The 16,285-nt window shown below is 55.0% G+C and overlaps 1 protein-coding gene across 1 annotated transcript in view; it reads left to right on the top strand.

Annotated features, from left to right (window-relative positions):
- The window catches only part of Lamb3 (laminin subunit beta 3), a 42,331-nt gene that overhangs the window by 21,586 nt on the left and 4,460 nt on the right, over positions 1 to 16,285 (top strand). Inside the window, exons 6-20 of the mRNA XM_017796032.2 lie at positions 290 to 490; positions 1,852 to 1,915; positions 2,119 to 2,312; positions 4,082 to 4,202; positions 4,790 to 4,978; positions 6,229 to 6,384; positions 6,897 to 7,093; positions 7,451 to 7,562; positions 8,192 to 8,570; positions 10,148 to 10,308; positions 10,402 to 10,622; positions 10,854 to 11,051; positions 11,323 to 11,467; positions 15,726 to 15,933; positions 16,253 to 16,280. Coding sequence (XP_017651521.1) covers positions 290 to 490; positions 1,852 to 1,915; positions 2,119 to 2,312; positions 4,082 to 4,202; positions 4,790 to 4,978; positions 6,229 to 6,384; positions 6,897 to 7,093; positions 7,451 to 7,562; positions 8,192 to 8,570; positions 10,148 to 10,308; positions 10,402 to 10,622; positions 10,854 to 11,051; positions 11,323 to 11,467; positions 15,726 to 15,933; positions 16,253 to 16,280 — 2,574 coding nt within the window. The remainder of the gene's footprint in view (positions 1 to 289; positions 491 to 1,851; positions 1,916 to 2,118; positions 2,313 to 4,081; positions 4,203 to 4,789; positions 4,979 to 6,228; positions 6,385 to 6,896; positions 7,094 to 7,450; positions 7,563 to 8,191; positions 8,571 to 10,147; positions 10,309 to 10,401; positions 10,623 to 10,853; positions 11,052 to 11,322; positions 11,468 to 15,725; positions 15,934 to 16,252; positions 16,281 to 16,285) is intronic.

Here is a 16,285-nt window from a genome sequence, read left to right as displayed (position 1 = left end):
AGGGAGGGAGAGAGAGAGAGAGAGAGAGAGAAGACACACTTCTCATGTCTAGTGGATTAATGGGTGGCTGGGAAGGCAGGAGGTACAGTTTTCAGGCCTGGGTGCCTGGAAGTAAGGCTGGACCACTGTTCTAGAATATAGGACAGATCTCCATTGGCTCAGCGTGCTCTGAGCCCCCGTCCTCCTGCTGGGTTCCTCTCTCTGTCCTCTCTGTAGGAGCCTGTTTTCTGCTTTGTCTCTTCCTCAGCCACTTGCCAGCCCATCACCCTCAGCCTTTCTATCTCCCCAGGGTCCCACGCCTGCTGGCATGCTCATCGAGCGCTCCTCTGACTTTGGCAAGACCTGGCGAGTGTACCAGTACCTGGCTGCAGACTGTGCCAGTGCCTTCCCCCAAGTCCTCCGGGGCCAGCCTCAGAACTGGCAGGATGCACGGTGCCAGCCCCTGCCCCAGAGACCTAACAGACCTAATGGGCATCTAACTGGGGGAAAGGTAGGTCCAGGGAACCTGAACAAGCAGACACAGGGAGAAACCCCATGTCTCCCAGCTAAGGAGTGAGAACACACGGGGTCAGGTTCTCTTGTTGGAACCTTCCAGAAGCATCTTGAGGTCACCAGCTTATCTCTAGCCCTGCTTCCCTCCATCCTCTTCCTGTGGGGCTCATGGACACATACCTCTGTGGATTTCCTGTGAGGGCATGAGGGTGGCTAGCTACATGCACGTCAGCAAATACCACATTACTTTTACTTTCATGGACTTTCACACAAAAATGAATTTTTTTGGTTTAATCTATTCATCTACCAGACCTGGTTTAGGGAGGGGATTCAGGGATAACCCAGAGCTCTGAGGGCATCTGGGGTTAGCAATGACAGCCTTCTGGAAAAAATGCCCAGAATGCTTTTCTGTGACTCTTTCCCCAAGTAGTGGATTTCTACCCTAAGGCTAACCCCATCCCAGGAGAGGCACGGGTCCTGCCCCCTTGTGGCTGGGGATCTCCTCACATCTGCCTAAGGGTTAGACCCTTGTCCAGCCAGTGTCCACAGCTCCTGATCCCAGAGCAAAGCTCAGGCTTCCTCCTCATTCATGGGGAGTCGAAGTGAAAACTTAATGGGGATGTACCCAGCAAGTCATATTGGATGAGTGCTTTGTAGCAGAACTAAAAGTCAACTCAAAATTGAGGGCGACAGGGTGGTCTGCCCAGCATGGTCACTTTACCCACATGCCCCTGGACCCTGGATCATTCTTATTGATATGGTATTTAGAAAGTTACTATCTCCCATGTATGAAAATGCCAGATGAAGCCCATTGTTGTGTGTGCTAATGTAAAAAAATAGAGCTGGCTGGTGAGGGGCTCGGCAGGTAGGAAGTGCTGCTGTGCAAGCCTGACCACCCAAGTTTGATCCCCAGAACCCACATAAAGATAGAAGGAGAGAACCTACTCCACAAAGTTGTCCTCTGACCTTTACACACTCGCTGTGGTCCACATGTGCCTATACATACACAGCATATACAAACAATAATAAATTAAAAAATTTAAATTAAAACTAATAATGAAAAAGGAAGTTGATATCTTCCAAACCCTCATCTGTAGATGATGTATATCATGAAATTCTTGGTGTATCTGTATTCTCTCTCTTTCTCTCTCTTCTCTCTCTCTCTCTCTCTCTCTCTCACACACACACACACACACACACACACACACACACACACACACACTTTAGGGTCCAGCGTTCACCTGCTCACCCAGGGCAGGTAGCAGACCTCACATCCACAGCCTCTCAGGACTGAGAGGAAGGCTTCTGAGTGTGGGCACACCACTCATCTCCAGTTCTAACCTTACCCTCTCTGTATAGGTCCAACTTAACCTTATGGACTTGGCATCCGGGATCCCTGTATCTCAAAGTAAAAAAATTCAAGGTTGGTTCAGCTAAGTCCTTTTTTGCTTGTGGGACTGTGAGTGGGGAATGAACCAGGTTGGACCTGGCATCATGGGAATGTCCAGTTCCTTCCAACTCCTTCAGAGTGGCTGGGATGCCATTAGTGTAACGGGAAAGTAGGAAAGAGGGAAGCTGTTTGCCTCTAACTCTGTCTTTATTTTCCCTTGTTGGTGCTACGCTCAGAGTTAGGGGACATCACAAACTTGAGAGTCAACTTCACCAAGCTGGCCCCTCTGCCTCAGAGGGGCTCCTACCCGCCCAGTGCCTACTTTGCAGTGTCGCAGCTGCGTCTGCAGGGGAGTTGCTTCTGTCATGGACATGCCGACCGCTGTGCCCCCAGTCCCGGGGGCCCTGCAGGACCCTCCACTGCTGTACAGGTGACAGCCCAGGGTGGGGAAGGCTGGGAGGGAGTAGGTCCAGGGCATAAGCTCCCACGAAGTAGGGTGGCCTCTCAATTTAAGTCGTGGGTATTGCTGGTGACATAGCTCAGTGATAGAACACTTAGGATGCCTTTCGCCCCTGCCTACTTGCACAAAGGCTGGGCATGGGGGTGCATACCTGTAATCCCTGCACTTGGGAGGAAGGGACAGGAGCATCAGGAGTTCAAGTTCATCCTCAGCTACATAGTGAGTTTGAGGCTAGCTGGGCTACTGGATACCCTGCCTCAAAAAATCTCCCCAAACAAGCAAACATAAAAACAGAGACATGGGCATTTAACACCTCTACCTCAGACATTCTGATTTTATAACTGGCATTTGTAGCTCCAGGCTGTTCTAGTGTCCTGCAGAGTTGACAGCCTTGGCGGGGGGTTCTACCCATCTGGAGGTGTGGTGCAGAGTAAGCCAAGAGGTCTGTGCTTATTACAGACACAGGGTCCACCCCAGATCAGGCAGATTGATATAGTGGAGGTAGAGAGGAGAAACTTCCTGGGGGTTTGCTGGGAACGCAAACTCGACGACTCGGGGGAGGTGGGAGAGGCTTGGGTAAGGGAACAGTAGGCCCACCGCTTGCCTCTCCCAGGGGGTTTGTCTGTCAACCTAAAAGCATGTGGTGTCTGCCCTGGTGTTGGAGGAACTGGAGATGTCATAGAAGGCAGCTGAGGAGGGAGGCTCACAAAGTGAACAGCCCGGTCTCTGCTCTGTGCACTTCTGGGGTGATTCCTGCCCCAGTCTGCAGAGGAGCCCAGAGGGAGCTGCCTCGGGGCCCCAGGATCCCCGTAGGGCCTGAAAGATAGACTAGGAAAACCAGAGGCTGAGTGGGATGGCTTACATGGGAGAAATGCGGGGAGGGAAGGGAGGCGCTCAGGACTGCACCTGAGGAATCCCGATGCCTCACACTTGCCCTCCAGGTTCAGGTTGAACTGCGTTAGGGCTCTGGTGTTTTTGAACCCGCTGCTCAGGTGGTTGTTAAGTGCAGCCAGCTTGGGCGACCCTAGAAGGAGGGCTCAATCTCACAGAATAAACTGGCTAGGCTTAGCTGGTGGACACAGAAATTAATTCCAGCAGAAAAAAAAACATTGGAATTGGACAAAAGATGGGAAATACTGGCTTGCGGTTCAGCTGTGCAGGGAGGGGACATGATCATGAGCTCAGACTGCAGCGATGCAGGTCCCTGAAGGCGAGGCTGCGGGGGTGGGGCTTAATTGGGAAGGCAATTAGCACACAATAGCGGTTCTATTTTTATATCTTAATGAGTCTAGTAACAACTCATCATGCATATCCCACCAGCCAAGCAGCTTAGTCACAGATTGCCAGACTAAATCTGCAGAGAGCCTATTCTGTTGGCTTCCAGAGTCCCACAGTTCATCAGCACCATGTCTCCCACCTTCCACTGGGCCCTGGCCTGGGTATCATGGGTGTCTGACTGCAAGAAAGGCCGTGTGAAGACTTTGCTGCAGGAGCTGTGTGGGATACACATGCACATGGTCACCTCTGCACAGGCACACAGCACACATGTTCACAGACAGAACCAGACCACAGGTGTTTCAGGAGCTGTGTGAAGACCAGTGCATTCAGGGACAGTGTCCTGGAAGGGCTGGGGTCTGGGCTAGGTTCTAAGAGCCAGGCAGGTTGGTTTGGAGGGAGTGGGCCGGTCTAGCTCTCAGACTGTCCTGTGAATCATTTCTGGTGACTGGCCTCTCTCTCAGGTCCATGATGTCTGTGTCTGCCAGCACAACACAGCGGGCCCCAACTGTGAGCGCTGTGCCCCCTTTTACAACAACCTGCCATGGAGACCCGCGGAAGGCCAGGACGCCCATGAGTGTCAAAGTAGGACCCTGGGATCACCCCTGGCCATAGTGACTGAGATGGGAACGACCTTTTCTGTCGCACCTGGGACGCTGGGAATCTGGCTTTTGCTACTTGAACAAAAGCTGAATTGCGGCCCTGTTTAAGAGCTCTAGTTTGGAGTAGGGTTGGTAAGGCTTTACTGCCTCCACCGCTCAGCCAGGTCTGGAAGGCCTTCAGTCCCTGCTGATGATGTGCTTTCAGAGCCCCTGTGGCCACTCCTTCCTCTGTGTCAGACACATCTGGCTCCCTGTGATCACATTCCTACTTTGAAACCTTTGTCTGGACAGCCCACAAAGAGGCAGGGACCCAGTCTTGGCTGTACTGAGGGCCGGAGTGTGTGCTGGGGCCTTCCTTTCTTCTGGAGGCCATCCTATACTGGGAGTTCGGCGCCTGGGTGCTCTTCCACTCACCCTTAAATACCTGTTCACAGCCTCCCTTGGCCTTGGTCTGGTTCCCTGCTTCACCTTGCAGAGTTGGTAGAGTGCAGCTGGACACCTGCCGTGGGGGCTGCGATGGCGGTGGTCTGGCATTGCCTCATCGGTCAGCCTTGGCTCCCCCACTTCCAGGGTGTGACTGCAATGGGCACTCGGAGACATGCCACTTCGACCCAGCTGTATTTGCTGCCAGCCAGGGGACACAGGGAGGCGTGTGCGACAACTGCCGGGACCACACTGAGGGCAGGAACTGTGAGCGCTGTCAGCTACACTATTTCCGGAATCGACGCCCAGGTGCTCCGATCCAGGAGACCTGTATCCGTGAGTAGCAGCTTTAGGGACAGGTTGTCATCCATCAATTACTCCCATCTACTCTGGCCACACTAGAGAAGTGTCTCTGGGGACATGGAGGCCACCGGAGCAATGAAGACTTGGTGCAGAGTAAGGATGTGTGGGAATTGTTTTAACTTAGTGGTGCACTGTTCTAAGTAAGTCACTTAACTTCTGGGCCAATCGATCCAGAGCTCTCTGATCAGTATACAGCCTTTTCTTTTGGGCAAGGAGAGAGCAAATTCAGCATGAGGCACAGTTCCTGGCTTTGGAACACACACACACACACACACACCCGCACACACGCCCACACACACGCGCACACGCGCACACACGCGCACACACACGCACACACACACACACACACACGCACACACACACGCACACACACACACACACAGATTAGACAGACAGACAGATTAGACAGATACAGACACAGACACACACACCACATTGTGAAACGGGTACAAGCACGGTGCCCACTTCTGCCTCCTGGCTGTGTGTGCCCACTTCATTTGCCTTTCTGTTTCCCCAATGCTGAGAACTTCACCACTGCAGAAGCTATGGCCCTGGCACAATGATGGGCAAATCACTGCAGTCTGAGGAGGCTTTGTTGACTGACTGACTATATTGGTGAAGTGGCTTAACATGCCTGCCAGGCCAATGATTCGCAAAGGGCGGGGAAAGCCGGCGAGAACAGGTGTTTGAGGCGGGGTTAAGCGGGAAAAGCCTTCCAGATGGAAAGAGAAGTAACAGGGGAGAGCTGGCTGTGTGCTGGTGTTATCTGTCTGGAAAGAGTGAGATGGACTTGACCCGGAGCCTGATTTCCCTCCTGGTGTGATCTACAGGAAGCTCTTTAACATCTCCAAGCCCTAGTTTCCTCATCTGTTTGGCAATCCCTGCCTTTTGGGGTTATAGCAAGGACCGTGCACAGCCGCCTGTGAGAGGGCTCGCTGAATGCTTGGTGCACGCCAGTCACTCAGTGACAACGGAAGCTGGAATGTGGTGCTTCATGTGAGCCAGGCACTGTCTGGTGTGCTTGGTCTCACACCTTTACTCCTCAGAAGTCTAGGCAGGTGGTGTCATTTCCCATGTGGCAGAGGGTTAGACAGGCACCCAAGGTTATATGCTTTCCTGGGCAGTGAGGCCAGAGGCCCATGGTGGACTGGAGATTTGGAAGAGTCTGTTCAGATCCTAGCACCTGCTCTGAGCTCTAACTTTCTTTTGTTCCTGGCTCTCAGCCTGCGAGTGTGACCCGGATGGAGCAGTGCCAGGGGCTCCCTGTGACACAGTGACCGGACAGTGTGTGTGCAAAGAACATGTGCAAGGAGAACGCTGTGACCTCTGCAAGCCAGGCTTCACTGGACTCACTTTCGCCAACCCGCAGGGCTGTCACCGTGAGTAGGGTGTGGTGTCGCACCGGGCAGGCTGCGCTGGGCTCAGGGAGCTCTCCAGAGGAAACCCCGCTGCAGGCACCTGCTGCCGTACCACTGATTTCCAGCAGGTGGCAGCACAAGCCTGAGTTGGAAGATGGGTCTGAGTCAGCCAGAGCCAAGGGTGGGCGGGCCAGGCCCAAGCTGCCAGGTGGCTGGGGAGGCACTGTGGCCTTGTGCGTCAGCCATGTTATGCACAATACAAAGACAGGCCCTGTGACTTCAGGCTGGTCTCTAAGTAGAAGTTCTGCTTTGGGGAGACACACCAGCTCTGCAGACGGTGTCTAACCCTGGATTCTGTCTGTAGAGCAGGGGTCTGGGATGCAGTCCCCCAAAGCAGGACCAGGCAGAGCCTCGGGGTGGGTGGGGTAGTCCTTGAGGTGCTTTTCCAGGGCTGGCCCCTCTCTGGTATGCATCTTCTGGGGCTCCCCTCTCTTGGGGAGCCTGCCCACACTCAGTAGCCCTTCCTCTCACAGGCTGTGACTGCAGCATCCTAGGTGCCCGGCAGGATATGCCCTGTGAAGAGGAGACTGGGCGTTGTCTGTGTCTGCCCAACGTGGTGGGCCCCAAATGTGACCAGTGTGCCCCCTCCCACTGGAAGCTGGCCAGCGGCCGGGGCTGCGAGCCCTGTGCCTGTGACCCACGCAACTCCCTCAGTCCCCAGTGCAACCAGGTATGAGGGAGGGTGGCCCCAGGAGTCCTTCAGTCACAGAGGAATCCCGCTGCTAGTGTCTCCTTCACACTGTCCTCTGGACTTCCTACAGTCAGGCAAGGCTGTGTCTGTCCCCTTCCCCTCAGGGAAGGTGACCAGATGGCCTTCCCTCTGTGGCTCGCAGTCTTGGGCCAGGCCTGTTCTGCACCCCTTCTGCGCTTCAGTGCTGGGCCTTGATTTTGGGCTGGTTTCTGAGCAGGAGCTTTGGTTTGGGAGGAGCATCAGCTTTGCAGAGCAGGGGCCTGGGGCACAGTTCCCAGTAGCAAGTCCAGGGAGAGCCTGGGAAGGAGGGTCCCTGATGGTCTTCTGCCTACTCAGTTCACAGGGCAGTGTGCCTGCCGGGAAGGGTTCGGTGGCCTGACATGCAGTTCTGCAGCTCTCCGTCAATGTCCAGACCAGACTCATGGAGACATGACTACTGGGTGCCGAGGTACGTGCTTATACACAGGAGACAAGTGTGTGGGTGGTATGGGATAACGATGCCTGGTGAAGGGCCTACTGACGGCCTGGGCAGGCCTGTCAGCATCTACACGCTGAGACTGCTTGACTCCTAACGGTGGCCTTCATGGCCCCAGGACAGGAGGGTGGCCTTGTTCCAACTCCCCAGCAGCAGCTGAGGGCCAGATTCTTCCCGTAGCATCGGTGGGGAAGGAGCATCCTGAGGGGTGGGAAGTCAGTTTCTGGGGAGCTATGTAGCTGCGATGGCGGGAGATGGGGAGTTGGCAGGCAGCTCTGCCTTACACAGCCCCGTGAGCTGTTCCCTTTCCGTGCGTCTTCCGTTTGCTGTGTGCTCTTTGTTGTTTTGTACCTTGGTCGTCTTCTGTTCAAGAGTCGGAAATCAGTGTGGACACACAGCAGGTGTGCAGATCAGATGGGTTCTGTGTGGGTGAGTGTGTGATTCAGAATCTGCCCGGTGTGCAGTAGGCGCTGAGGACCAGCTTGTGGTCAGTCACTGTTGTGGCTTTCGCCATCAGACATTGGAAATCAGACGCTGTTGATCTCACCAAGCTCCTTCCTCTCCTGGCCCTGGCTGCCAACTGTCATTTCTCCCTGCTCTAGCCTGTGACTGCGACTTCCGGGGAACAGAGGGTCCTGGCTGTGACAAGACTTCAGGCCGTTGTCTCTGCCGCCCTGGCTTGACCGGGCGCCGCTGTGATCAGTGCCAGCGAGGCTACTGTGACCGCTACCCAGTGTGTGTGGCTTGCCACTCTTGTTTCCACACCTACGACGCCCAGCTCCAGGAGCAGGCTCTGCGCCTTGGTGGTCTCCGCAACACCACCGAAGGCCTGAGGACAGGGACAGGTCTGGAGGACCATGGCCTGGCCTCTCGGTTGCTAGATGCCAAGACCAAGATTGAGCAGATCCGAGAGATCCTGGGTGGCGCCTCGATCACAGAGCAGGATGTAGCCCAGGTGGCAAATGCTATCTTGACCATCAGGTAAGCCCTATCCCTGCCAAATCACTGGAGAGATTATGTCATGGGCTTGGGTGAGTGAGGCAGGATGGTAGCTTCCATTTTGCAGATGTGGAGATAGGCACAGATGTGGCTGAATTATGCGGCCACCCCAGGTCCTGGAGCCCGAGCCCAGTGCTTGTCCAAGTGCCTAGAGTGGTCAAGTGGGAGGGTCAGCCCTGAATTAGTCACCTTGGCAGAGGCCACCCAAGAGGCAGGGGCACTAAAAATATCTCTGAACTTGCCTTTGGAATGAAGGCAGTCCCACCTACAGCCCCTCCTTCTAGCAGAGCTGCCTTCTTTGGGAGCTTAGGTTCTGGAAGCTTCTATAATTAGCTTGCATTCCCTGAACATTGGTGGTGGGTGGTGCCAAGCCCGAGAAGAATGAAGAAGGGGTTCTGTTACTTATGGAGTGTTAGGGCTCCTTTGGCGGGCTCAGTGGAAGAGCTCCAGCAAGTGTTGGGTCTTGTTCATTCGTTCGTTCATTCATTTATTCATTCATCCCACATGTGTGTGTGAGTGTGTGTGAGTGTGTGTGTGTGTGTGTGTGTGTGTGTGTGTTGCATGCAGGTGAGTGTACAGGTGCACGTGCTTGTGGATGTCCGAGCAGGATGCTGGGGGTGCTCTCTTCCTTATGCCTCAAGCCATGGCTCTCATGGAATCAGAAGATTACCTGAATGCTGGGTATTTGGACTCAGGTCCCCATGATTTCAGAGCAAACACTCTTATCCTCTGACTGAACCATCTCCTTAGCTCCTCCAAATGGGTTTTAAGCATCTAATAGAAGCCAAGCATTGCACAAGGTTCCAGGAGCATTAAAATATTAGGACTGATTCTTCATATGCCAAGGTGGAGGTGTCCCTTTTGTGAGCAGTGAAGTAATACCTGGGGGACCTCAGAGAGCTAAAACTCTCACACGGGAGGCCACGGAGGCCTTCACAGGGGAACTGCTTTCGGGCCTAAGTCTCAGAATTGGGCAGCTAGTCCTCAGGTGGTCAACATAGGAGAGTGATGTGCTGTGGCAGGCCCTGGAAGGGCACACTGCCTGAGCAAGGCAGTGTGGTCGAGGCGAGGTATGTAGAAGGGAGGAAGCATAGTAGGGCAGCAGAGGGCATGAGCAGAGCCCCTAGCCCTCAGGTGCAGTGGCCCAGGGCTTGAGTGACAGCCTGAGCCTGTCAGGTGGGCATGTCCAGTGGGTAGGCATTGGAGTCACACTCCATGGGGGGGGGTGCCGAAGAGAAATAAAGGTGGAGGCTGAGGTCAGCTTGGAGAAGCCAGCAGGGCAGTGCTTCTGACAGAAGCCAGGAACAGCGGGGAGCTGGAAGAGCTGGAGATGTTAACCCCAGATGTTAGACTGACGGAAGTCAAGGAGGGAGAGCATTCACAGACCCCCTTGCAGAGGGAAGCTGGCCCTGGCCCCAGTCTGTCCCACGCTCTGCCTGGCGGCATCCGTAGCAGCCCATGGATTGTCCAGGTTGCCACGCTCTCCCAGGAAGCCTGCTCCTCCTGACTCAGCCGTGGCTTCTCCCCATAGTTCAAGGAATGCCCTCCCCCCATCTCAGACAGATGCTCCAGGGCCTGCGAGTGGAGATGCCCCTAGAGGAAGAGATGGAGTCCTTCTCAGGAGACCTGGGGAGTCTAGACAGAAGCTTCAATCGCCTCCTCCTTATGTACCAGAGCAAGAGGGAGCAGTTTGAAAAGCTAAGCACCATGGATCCTTCAGGTGAGGACAGGGGCACAGGCTCCTCACCTGCCTCCTAGCCCTCCTCCTGGCCCGAGGCCTCCAAGGCCAGCTCCAACCTCTCTCCTTCCTCAGGAGCCTTCCGCATGCTGAATGCAGCCTTCGAGCAGTCCTCCCAGGCTGCACAGCAGGTGTCTGACAGCACCCGCCTGCTGAGCCTGCTCAAGGAGAGTCGCAGGGAGGCAGAGGAGCTGGAGAGGCAGGCTGGGGGAGGAGGAGGGGCTGGAGGACCCCAGCTTGTGACCCTGCGTCTGGAAATGGCTTCGCTGCCCAACCTGACACCCACCATCAACAAGGTGACTGGGGATGGGAGTCCCACTTCCTGAAGGCCCTGTGTTCCCACAAGCTGTTCCACTGATATCTACCCTACTCCTCCCGACCCCAAGCCCATGCTGTGCGCTCAGGGGTTGCCAGGGAAACACGGTTCTGGTGCCCGGTTGCCATGGAGATGTGAGGCTGTCTGTTTCCTTGGTGTGGGACGGGAATGGTCGTGGAGGGGCCTCTTTGACACCCCTGTCTCTCTGCAGCTCTGTGGAAGCTCTAGGCAAACGGCCTGCACACCAGGCACGTGCCCTGGAGAACTGTGTCCCCACGACAATGGCACGGCCTGTGGTTCTCGCTGCACAGGAACCCTGCCCAGGGCTGGAGGGGCCTTTCACATGGCAGGGCAGGCAGCCGAGCAACTACGGGACTTCAACTCCCAGCTCCAGCAGACCAGGCAGATGGTGAGTGCCATAAGGTCTGGGATGAAGGGACAGTGTACACAGTCCCGTGGGCAATTCAGCGTTCCCAGTTGGTAGGAGTATAAAGCCCAGAGACGTCAGCTGACTTGTATAATGGCCCACAGTAAGGGCACGGTCGAACTTGGAGCTGATGTCTGTGGCTTTTTCTTGAAATCCAACATGAATATCACTTCCAAACTGGGTTGGTTACAAGTGGTTTGCAGTAGGTGCCCTGCTGGTTGCTTGTGTCTTCTACCATGCTGCGTGTCAATAGATCAGGGCCGCAGAGGAAGCTGCCTCACAAGTCCAGTCAGATGCCCAGCGCCTTGAGACCCAGGTGAGCACCAGCCGCTCCAAGATGGAAGAAGATGTCCAGCGCACACGACTTCTCATCCAGCAGGTCCGGGCCTTCCTTGCAGGTGAGCTGCCTTTCACTCCTCGGCGGGCACTCTGGCTCCTGCCAGCCCCTTGTGCCCACCTCTGGCTCATCAGCCTACCACCTTCTTCCTGCCATGCCTGTTGCCCACCCTGGCCTGGCCCCATCTCCCTAGGTCATGGCCTCTTGTCTGCCCACCTCCCTACCTGCTCCTCAACAGAACAACCTGGAGCGCCTTTAAAAACTTAATTATTATTCTTATGTGTATGACTGTAATGCCTGCCCGTGTGTCTGTGAGTGCACCCATGTCGTGCAGTGCCCACAGAGGTCAGAAGAGGGCATCGCATCCCCTGGAACTGGAGTTATGGACAGTGGTTAGCTGCCACGTGGGTACGGGGAGTCAAACCCAGGTCCGCTGCAAGAGCAGCTGGTGCTCTTAACTGTGGAGTCATCTCTCCCGTCCCCCAGAACACCTTTTAAAACCATGCAAGTTAAACCATGTCTTCTCTTGCTTAAAATCAATCAACTGCCTCCCGGAGTTCTTGGACGAGCCCTGGCCCCTTGGCCTCTGCGTCTTTTCACTGTGACCTTGAACTTCTCAATTCTTCACTCACTGGATGGTCTTGAACTTGTTGGCCCGAGCCTGCTGCAGAGACTTTGACTTGCTCTCTGCCTGTCTGGGACAGACAGTTCTAAGATGGCGGCTTTCAATGCCCTCTCTCCAGAGAGGCCTTTCCCGACCTTCCTGTCTGTATGCACGCTGTGCACCTCTCCTCCCCTCTCTCTTCACCCCTGCATTCAGAAGTGGTTATGAATGTATAACTAGGAGGCCAGGGCTGTCTGTCTGTCTCGTTCATGGCTCTATCTGTGTCACGTGGTTGAGGGCCAGATCCCCCAAGTGTCCTGGTGGAATAAATGAATGGGTCATCAGGTCTCTTCGCTGCCTTGGGGATGAGACAGGACTCAGAGGACTGTGATTCAGGGCAGGTGGCTTCCCTTGCCTATGGGGATGGTAGTATTTCACACATTTATTCTAAGGACTGATAACTGCTGTAAAATGTGTTTTGAAAAGTTAAAGGTGCCTCCAGAGTGAGTTGATGTTGTTAGATCTCAGGTCCCTGCCAGGGATGTTGCTTGGCTGAGAGCTGGGGTGATCTGAGCTGAGGGCTGGGTGTGGCTGCAGAGGCTCTCAGCTACTGCTGCAGTGTTTTTGCCCTAAATAGGTCAAAGCTCTTTCCTGAGTGCAGACGGCAGGCTGGAGCGTGGCAGGAAGTCCACCGAGGCCCGTGATTTAAGGCCAGGTGGCTCCACTCGGATAACATGTAAAGGGGGTACAGGGAGAAGGTCCCCAGTACACAAGGATGACAGGACAGCCAGCGTTTGGGACTTGACCAGAAGATAAGGAGGGATTGTCCCAAGCCCAGCCTGGGAGGCCAGGTGGCCCTCCTGCATTAAGCTGTGCTGGCCTGGCTCAGGCTGCCTCCCTCCTTGGAAGCTTCTTCTGTCCTCTCAGTGAGGCAGTATCTCATGCCAAGTCCTGTGACGGGTGCAGGGCAAAGGAAGTGTGGGCCCCGAGAGAGGCTCGGGTGCAGGTAGGACCCTGGAGATTCTTGTCTGCAGATCTGTGACAGGGGAAGAGAGTGAGGCAGGTCTGTGCAGGAAGGAGATTGCTGGTTTTGACAGCCTTCAGTTGGACTGAGGAAGTTCACAGCTGGGGCTTGTGGAGCAGGCAGCATTCTAAGAGCTTAGACCACATTCCTTAATCCCAACTACTTAGCTAAATTTACCTCTACTTCCCTTGTGGGGAATTCACGCACAGAGAAGTTAAGCTACTGCCTAAGGTCACCAGCTATCGGTGGTACAGATAGCACTCAAGCCCCAGAGTTCACGCTGCAGTCCACAATTTACATTATTGCACTATGGGACACATGCATATATATACACACATACACACAGACACACAGGCATACACATACAGACATAAGCACAGGCATACACAGACACATAAACAGACACACAAATACAAATACAAATACACAAACACATACAGACACAGACAGACACAGACAGACACAGAGACACACAGAACCATACACACAAGAGCTTCTTGCTCTTGCTAAGGACCCCCCGCCCATTGCCTCTTCTAACCTGGCTCATCTTTTCTCCTCTAAGAAGCCTCTTAGACACCCCAGCCCTTCCAGAGGGGCTCCCCACCCCCAGCCCCAGCCTACCCCCTGCAGGTCACATGTACCTGTTGCTCCCACTACATTTTGAGCTCCACAGGGGCAAGAGCCCGAGTCTGACGTGATCTCGCTCAACTCCACATGCGGTACAGGGCTGGTATTCATGGAGCCTACTCTGACCCAGAAGGCCGCGGACTGGGTGCACTGCACACCCAGCGGTGCTACTGCAGTTGTGCATGATACAGGAAGCACCTGTGGGGCTGCACTCCTGGAGGGAGGCTTTCTGGGGACGGAGTCCCTTCAGCCCTGTTTGGCACTGGGTTCAAGGAGAGAGCAGGCTCTCCGTGGGCAGATTCCCTCCTCAGGAAGTCTGCTTAGCCAGACGGCTACAGTGGCTGGCCTGAGTGGGGAGGGGCTGGGCTGGGACCTATGTTGCCAGCTGTTCATGAAGAGAGGCTGGGCCCAGAGCCCCAGAGGAACTCAGACCAGGTTAGACCCTCTGGGTGACCAGACACTTCCTTCCAGAAGTGGGAATAGGTGGAGAGAAGGCTTTGCCTCTGTACTTCTGACCTGACTTTCCCTCTGAGTCGCTTTGTAAAAACTCTTGTTAACTGATGGTGACATACCACAGCCAGAATGGGGGCCGCTCGTCAAATTTCACAGGTCAGGATGTTGTGTGATACTATTCATGGGGAGATGTGAACAGATGTCTACTCACCCCAGACAGGGAAGCAACCACAGACCAAAGTAAGGATTCCACCAAAGTCCAAGTTGGTGAACCAATGAGTTTTATTGGAGCTACTTACACAAGTATGGGTGAGGGTTACTTACAGGAGCAGAATTGACTCACAGACAGCTGCATCACCAAGAGCCCACCCAGCATGGTGACAGCTCAGGAAAGCTGGGAACCTGGAGCTCTGCACAGCCTGCAGGCAGGTGACAGGTAGGAGAGTGTCCTTTTGGGTAGCTCAGTTGGTCTAAACCTCTTCCAGGCAGTTGGGCTGGCCTCTGCTTCTTGTAGGAAGCCCTGTTGTCTAAAAGGGTCTCTCAAGCAATCTTGAGAGAGGGGCCCAGTGAACCTGGTCAGTTTTAGGGACTTCCTGAAGCTACTGAGTTGTTCATTTCCCGAGCTTAATGAGCTTTGCTGCAGGAATGTTTCAGCTCCTTTCAAAGCACCCTGTTGGTTTGCCCAACTTCCCTCCAAGATGGAAGGTTTTATCTGAAGAAACTGCTACCATAACGCAGGAAACTGGTCTCAGGTAACTAGGGTAGCGAAGGGGAGACCTGAGCAGGCACACGTCCTTATACCTTCATCTATCCCTCTAAATACAGAGGACCTTCGAGGGCGGGCCGTGTGCTGGGGTCGGCAGATATTGCTGTGTCAAAGCCCAGGCTCTCCTCGGGCTCTAACACTAGCTATGGAGAGATGAAGGCCAGTAGGTCAGCTCAGTGTTCACCTGTGGGAGACACCGCATTCGAGGGCGGGCCGTGTGCTGGGGTCGGCAGATATTGCTGTGTCAAAGCCCGGGCTCTCCTCGGGCTCTAACACTAGCTATGGAGAGATGTAGTAGGTCAGCTCAGTGTTCACCTGTGGGAGACACCGCCTGCTGGAGAGAAGGGTGGGGGGAACGGTGAGGAGGGCTGGCCTCTCTGAGAAGGTGACAGTCCAGGAAAGAACAACAGTCCTCTGCTTTTGCAAAAACGAGGCGCTCAGGCCTGAAGAGGGGTGAGGGGAAGGGGACTTACTGCTAAGGAGGCAGCTCCAGTCCCTCGCTCCCCTCCCCCCCCAATTTAGGGTTGATTATGTGTGTGCTGCCGCATTGTTTGGTAGCAGCTGCCTAGCACCACCTCCTCCTCCAAGTCTGCGGTTTCCTGTGATACTAGACACTTAGCTGCCACGTCTGTGCCCACGCTTTCCGCAGGACACGCACTCTACAGTGTCCCGGAAACTCCCAGAGAGGGATGCCTGGGTCTGGCTGGGAGGGGCAGAGCTCCCGGGGCAGCACAACAAAGGGGTTACGGTGGACACTACAGAGATGTTGCTCAGCCTGGAGGGCTGCCAACCCTGGGGTCGTCGAACGGGGGCCCCACTCTGAGGACTCGCTGGCTGTCTTTCAGACCCGGACACAGATGCAGCCACCATTCAGGAAGTCAGCGAGGCAGTGCTGGCTCTCTGGCTGCCCACAGACTCTGCCACGGTGCTTCGCAAGATGAATGAGATCCAGGCCATCGCAGCCAGGCTCCCCAACGTGGACCTGGTGCTGTCCCAGACCAAGCAGGACATTGCACGGGCCCGCAGGCTCCAGGCTGAGGCTGAGCAGGCCAGGTATGGCCATCAACCCCAGAACTTTCCTGATGGGACTGAGTGTGGGAGAGAGTAGGGTGCAGAGACTGCAAGATAGGAGGGGCAGCCAGGTGATCTGTAGGTCCAGGTTACATTTCACTTACATGACAGCGGCTTGTGCCCAGAGGGGTCAACAGGCACCAACCAGTCTGCTGGGCGGGTCCTGAGGGAGAGGGCTGATGCTTCTTTCCCTTAGCCTTCTCTGCCCGGGAGCAGTGTTCTCCAGGGCTGGCGTGTGAGTCGAACTCGCGTCTGTTCATTTGCCGTTCTGTTCTCACTCCCCCGCCATTCTGTCACTCAGAAGCCGAGCCCATGCTGTGGAAGGGCAGGTGGA

The sequence above is a fragment of the Nannospalax galili genome, unplaced genomic scaffold (assembly GCF_000622305.1).
Source record: "Nannospalax galili isolate Female #2095 unplaced genomic scaffold, S.galili_v1.0 scaffold648, whole genome shotgun sequence".
NCBI classification, from domain to species: Eukaryota; Metazoa; Chordata; class Mammalia; order Rodentia; family Spalacidae; genus Nannospalax; species Nannospalax galili.
This window is presented reverse-complemented; position numbering and strand designations above follow the sequence as displayed.